This window comes from Oncorhynchus kisutch, unplaced genomic scaffold, assembly GCF_002021735.2.
Source record: "Oncorhynchus kisutch isolate 150728-3 unplaced genomic scaffold, Okis_V2 scaffold3978, whole genome shotgun sequence".
Lineage (NCBI taxonomy): Eukaryota > Metazoa > Chordata > Actinopteri > Salmoniformes > Salmonidae > Oncorhynchus > Oncorhynchus kisutch.
Window position 1 is genome coordinate 53253 of NW_022265923.1, and position 6270 is coordinate 59522.

The following is a 6270-nucleotide window of genomic DNA, read 5'->3' on the forward strand; positions in this document are numbered from 1 at the left end:
GGCCATGTACACTACATGTACACTACATGGCCAAAAGTATGTGGACACCCCATTCAAATGAGTGGATTTGGCTATTTCAGCCACATCCGTTGCTGACAGGTGTATAAAATAGAGCACACAGCCATGCAATCTCCATAGACAAACATTTCGGAGTAGAATAGCCCGTACTGAAGAGCTCAGTGACTTTCAATGTGGCATCGTCATAGGATGCCACCTTTCCAACAAGTCAGTTCGTCAAATTTCTACCTTGCTAGAGCTGACCCGGCCAACTGTAAGGGCTGTTATTGTGAAGTGGAAACATCTATCGCCTTGCGGTCAGATGCCGAGCATTTGCCATACCAGGCGGTGATGCAGTCAGTCAAGATGCTCTCAAGGGTGCACTATATAATGTTTTTTTGTGTGTGTGTTTTTTGTACATTTTTTACCCCTTTTTCTCCCCAATTTCATGGTATCCAGTTAGTTAGTTTAGTCTTGTCCCATCGCTGCAACTCCCGTACCGCCTCGGTAGAGGGGATGGTCCTCCGAAACACGGCCCTGCCAAGCCACACTGCTTCTTGACACACTGCTCGCTTAACCCGGAAGCCAGCAGCACCAATGTGTCGGAGGAAACACATTACAACTGGCACCCACAGGAGTCGCTAGAGGGCGATAGGACTGTGTCCCCTCTTCACGACTTTGATTGAACCCAGAGGCGCTGTTGTGCCCTCTTCACGACTGTGTTGGTGTGTCCACCATCAGCTCCTTTGTCTTGCTGACGTTGAAGGAGAGATTGTTGTGCTGGCACCAATAGGCTGTCTCACCATCATCAGTGATCAGGCCTACCACCGTCATGTCGTTGGCAAACTTAATGATGGTGTTGGAGTTGTACACAGCCACGCAGGCGTGGGATAACAGGGAGTAGAGGGGACTAAGCACGCACCCCTGAGGGGCCCCTGTGTTGAGGGTCAGCATGGTGGATGTATTGTTGCCTACCCTCACCACCTGGGGCCGGTCTGTCAGGAAGTCCAGGATCCAGTTGCAGAGGGAAGTGTTCAGTCCCAGGGTCCTTAGCTTACCATATTTTTACAGTAGATATGCGGTACTTTTCTGCATATGCTTCTATTTTTCAACGCCAAACCTACTACTAGTGTGGCCAATGAGCTCTATTGTTATGTCACCTGACCTTTGTGATCAGCTGACAGTCACTCCTGTCCCTCTTTGAGATGTAGTCTAGAAACTTGCTTACAATGGGATTTGTGGGATTTTGCAGAGAATAAAAGCCATATGCTAAAAAACATGTTTAAATTTGGAGCATTAGCTTATTATAAAGGTGTGTGGGGGGGGTATTTTTTTCCCCTGCTCCCAAAGTACCATTATCATGTGTCCTGTCCTATGAGGAAATAGTGTGATGGACCCACGGGTACACAAACATCCTTGACAAGTATAAAGCCATCATTCACCCCCACATTTTTGAATCAATAAGTTCACTTCTCTCTGTTCCAGGGAGCAACCAAAACGGAGAATTGTGAGGCGCTGGACAGAGGAGGCATACTCAATGCCTCAGGATTGCTTGGCGATGACTGATTGGAATATGTTCAAAGACTCATCCCCTCATCCATTATCATTGAGGGATATACAGTATATATATTCTACAAACCTGCGGCACCCGCAATATTTTTTGCTTTATAAAGACAATACGAAATATGGCCAATTATTTGACCTTGGAAAATGGTTTAAAACGCATATTTAATGCAAATGTTACAAATATAAATAATTGTTTAAGGTTTAGACAATTACTTATCATATATAATTAATAAATACAGGTCATTGACACCTTTCCACTATTACGTGTGGGACTTTTATTTAGAAAATCTTCCAAAATTCCGTGACCCGGAAGTACTTTTTGTGTTGCTAACGGGACGCTGATCTAGTTATCAACCATGGTAGCTTGCTAGCCAATATAGCTAAAACGTTAAAGCTCATTATACACTTTCAGTGTGTATTAGCCACTGTTTTAAATACATGTATGTTGTATAGCTAGCTAATTGTCGCATTTAATTTAACGTTGCTAGTAGTCAGCTAGCTGGCTGGTTAAATTAGCAGTAGCACTTGCTTTGTCATTAATGCTAACTAGCTAGCATCCCCGACCATGAGCTCACTAAGCTACTCTCCCCCTGCCGAAGAAGAGGAGGTCTGCTGGACGGTGAAAGAGGAGAAGGAAGAGGAGGCTGTCACCATCAAAAAAGAAGTCGCGGGTGAGGCTGTAACAGTGAAAGAAGAGGAAGAAGCTTTCCGAGTGAAACAGGAAGAAGCGAAAGAGCAGGACGCAGATGTTGGAGTGGAGGGGGAGATCACTGTCACATTGGACGAGGAAGACGTGTTTGGAGTGGACGAAGAGAAGACTGGAAATCTGATCAACACCAGTAAGTAGCATCTTAAAAACAGGGCCACAAACTCTGCAGTTGTTGAACTAATGTCTGGTTTTTAAAAAAGAGCACTCTACACTTGAATATGTTGTTCTGTACTTTAGGAATTGTTAAATCTATAAAGAGTGGTGGTAATCAACCAACAAAACGTTAATGGATTAAATGCTTTACATTCTATTTTTCCAAATCTCTTTCTGTAGTGCTTTGCTCAGTCTCTACTCTTGTACTCAACAACCCATGAACAAATTATATATATATTTTTTAAAAACATGTTTTGAAGCGCTACAATCATTAGTGTTTTTATAATCTCAATGGTGTCATTAGGTCCTTCATATTTTAGCTATATGGTTTAGACAGACTGATCTGATTTAAAATATCTACGATACCACATCATATAACCTGTTATTACAACCAACTCATGTCTGATTTGCAAATTACGAAGAAAACCGAATCGAGACGAGGATTATTTTTGATCTGGATTAAATGTTGTAAAAGGAACTGGGCCACCAGTTATTTAATTGAAGCAAACACGACGGCTGTTCTTAGGCGTGTTGCGAAGCGGAGTGCCAGGGAAACAGCCCTAAACACTGTGTTATTCATTTACAGGTTCTAGTAAAGTGGTTATTATTATGATCTTGCATGTCTATGTTTCTTCTTCCAGTGGAGATACAGTTGATAAATTACCTGGCTGGGCTGTGGGACAGTGGAGATACAGTTGATAAATTACCTGGCTGGGCTGTGGGACAGTTGATGAATTACCTGGCTGGGCTGTGGGACAGTGGAGATACAGTTGATAAATTACCTGGCTGGGCTGTGGGACAGTGGAGATACAGTTGATAAATTACCTGGCTGGGCTGTGGGACAGTGGAGATACAGTTGATAAATTACCTGGCTGGGCTGTGGGACAGTGGAGATACAGTTGATAAATTACCTGGCTGGGCTGTGGGACAGTGGAGATACAGTTGATGAATTACCTGGCTGAGCTGTGGGACAGTGGATGTACATGGATAATTCAAATGGAACTGTTATTTATTATCATAAAAATAACTAGCACTTGTCAACCAATCAGCACCCAGGATCCAAACTATACTGAAGGATCTAGTCTGGATTAAACCTCATAGGAAGACAGTCTAATCATGTGGAGATTTTTATTCAGGTCTCGCTGTTTTCACCAAATACTCTGTTTTTTTCTTTGACAGGAGCGATATCAGACTGTCACTCTGACAGAGGAAAGAGTCCTTCAGGGGAACCCGATCCAGAGATGTCCAAACCAGTGAGGAGACACCACTGCTCCCAGTGTGGAAAGATATTTTCCAGGTTAAAGCACCTGAAAGAACATAAGAGAACGCACACAGGGGAGAAGCCTTATCATTGCTCCCAGTGTGGAATGGGTTTTGGACACTTGGGGTATCTAAAAGTGCATGAAAGAACACACTCTGTAGAGAGGCCTTTTCAATGCTCTCAGTGTGGCCAGAGATTTATCCAGGCATCGCATCTGAAAGAGCATGAGAGAACACACACGGGTGATAAGCCTTTCCAATGTTCTCAGTGTAAAAAGAGTTATACCAAATTAGGGAACCTGAAAATGCATGCGAGAATACACACCGGAGAGAAGCCTTTCCACTGCTCCCTGTGTGAAAAGAGTTTTACCTATTTAGGGATACTGAAAAAGCATGAAATGACGCACACACGAGAGAAACCTTTCCAATGTTCCCAATGTAGGAAGAGTTTGACAGAACACACACAGGAGGGGAGAAGACCTAACGTTGTTAAGACCAGTTAAGGCCCCGGAATAACCACCTCCAAAATGATTAACACCCTTGATAAAGATGTGTTCAAGATCGACAATACAAGTACTGAGCTGAATATTGTATGCTGAAATTGTGTTTTTATACAAATACAATTGTTCAGAGAAAAATGTGAAAAAAACTTTAACTTTCATTTATTGGCACCCGTAAAGATTCTTGTTAATTAAATAAATAAAATAAAATCTACGTTAACATTGTGATGGGAAATTTCTCTCTCTGTGTATCAGATTGTATGTTTAGAATAATGCTGCTCTGTAATTACATGTCTTGGTTTGGTTCATGCGAGTGACTGACTGATTGTACACACTGATTGTAGATGGGAGTCAACCATAAGAAATGTACTAATACGGCCCAGAACATTGTTCTGTGGGACAAAAGGAGTATCTCAACCTCGTGAGGTATCAGTCAGTCACATGCAGGATCCAACGTTAATAATGTAAATCATGCTCGTATAACTTGTTTGTGTAGCAGTATATAAGGACTGAAAGGGGAACGCCCTTTTCATCAAGCTTGGATTGAGTTTGTGAACCTCTCCGGGCCGTGATAATAAAGAGTGATTTGTTTAAAATTTTACTTCAAGCGTTCCTGGTGTTGAATTTCCACCACAACATTAAAACTTTTTTTTAGTTCATGTCTTCCTGTGTCACTGGGGTATAAAAGTTATGTAAAAATTCATCTGCCATCACATTGACATGTGAGTCATTTAGCAGACTCTTATCGAGAGCCACTTACAGTAGTGAGTCATTTAGCAGATGCTCATATCCAGAGCCACTTACAGTAGTGAGTCATTTAGCAGACTCTCTTATCCAGAGCCTCTACAGTAGTGAGTCATTTAGCAGACTCTCTTATCCAGAGCCTCTACAGTAGTGAGTCATTTAGCAGACTCTCTTATCCAGAGCCTCTACAGTAGTGAGTCATTTAGCAGACTCTTATCCAGAGCCTCTACAGTAGTGAGTCATTTAGCAGACTCTCTTATCCAGAGCCTCTACAGTAGTGAGTCATTTACAGTAGTGAGTGCATGGGGAAGGGCAAATAACTCACAAACGAAAAGAGACACGGTTGTTGATCTTCATAAATCAGGTAATGTGCAAAAAAACAATAGCTAGGGCAATGATGAAGACATTTAAAACCACTGGAACAGTGGTAAAGTTGTCTGATAGAGGACACAAGTGTGTCTTATCTCCACACAGACTGAGGAGGATGGTTCAGGAAGGGCCACAGTTGGAAAATTCCAGAACTTGGTCATCTTGGAGTCACCAAGTCTCTGAATCTCCAATTAGAATTCCAGAACTTGGTCATCTTGGAGTCACCAAGTCTCAATCTCAAATTAGAATTCCAGAACTTGGTCATCTTGGGGTCACCAAGTCTCTTAATCTCCAATTAGAATTCCAGAACTTGGTCATCTTGGGGTCACCAAGTCTCTGAATCTCCAATTCGAATTAGAATTCCAGAACTTAGTCATCTTGGGGTCACCAAGTCTCAATCTCGAATTAGAATTCCAGAACTTGGTCATCTTGGGGTCACCAAGTCTCTGAATCTCCCATTAGAATTCCAGAACTTAGTCATCTTGGGGTCTCTGAATCTCCAATTAGACGCCACCTACATGCCAGTAGGATCTTGAGGGGTTGCCAGCCTTTAGTGAGAGTAACCAACACATGTAAACACCTGGAGCTAAACAGAGTTGGAGCCAGTGGTGGGTTTGGCACTTGGATTGGAAAAAGGTAATATGGTGATATGAAACAAAGTTTGAGGTCTTTGGCTAGACACACTAGCGGTGGGTTTGGCATCGAAAGATAGACGAATGCGCAGTAAAGAATCTCATATCTACTGTAGAATATGGTAGGGTATATTTGATGTTATGGGGCTGTTCCCCTTCCACTGGTCCTTAAGGCCTTTGTTACGGTCAACAGCATCATGAATTCTAGCAAGTACCAGGAAATGTTTGGCCCGAAATCTGGTTTCCTCTGACAGGAGGCTGAAACTTGGCTTCAAATGGATCATCCAGATAGACAATTCTTATTTGATTTAACTAGGCAAGTCAGTTAAGAACAAATTAT

The 6270-nt window shown here is 42.3% G+C and overlaps 1 protein-coding gene across 1 annotated transcript; it reads left to right on the forward strand.

The window, feature by feature from the left end:
- The first annotated feature begins 1847 nt into the window (after window positions 1–1847).
- On the forward strand, window positions 1848–4786 carry LOC116372951 (gastrula zinc finger protein XlCGF17.1-like). Its single transcript, XM_031821457.1, has 2 exons — window positions 1848–2402; window positions 3605–4786. Exons 1-2 carry the CDS (start codon window positions 2129–2131, stop codon window positions 4186–4188), a joined length of 858 nt encoding a protein of 285 aa, XP_031677317.1. The 5' UTR covers window positions 1848–2128; the 3' UTR covers window positions 4189–4786.
- The last annotated feature ends 1484 nt before the right edge of the window (window positions 4787–6270 follow it).

Coding starts and splice junctions, on each gene's coding strand:
- LOC116372951 (XM_031821457.1), top strand. CDS start 2,129: ATGAGCTCACTAAGCTACTCTCCCCCTGCCGAAGAAGAGGAGGTCTGC. Junction 2,403..3,604: donor TGGAAATCTGATCAACACCA/GTAAGTAGCATC, acceptor TTTCTTTGACAG/GAGCGATATCAGACTGTCAC.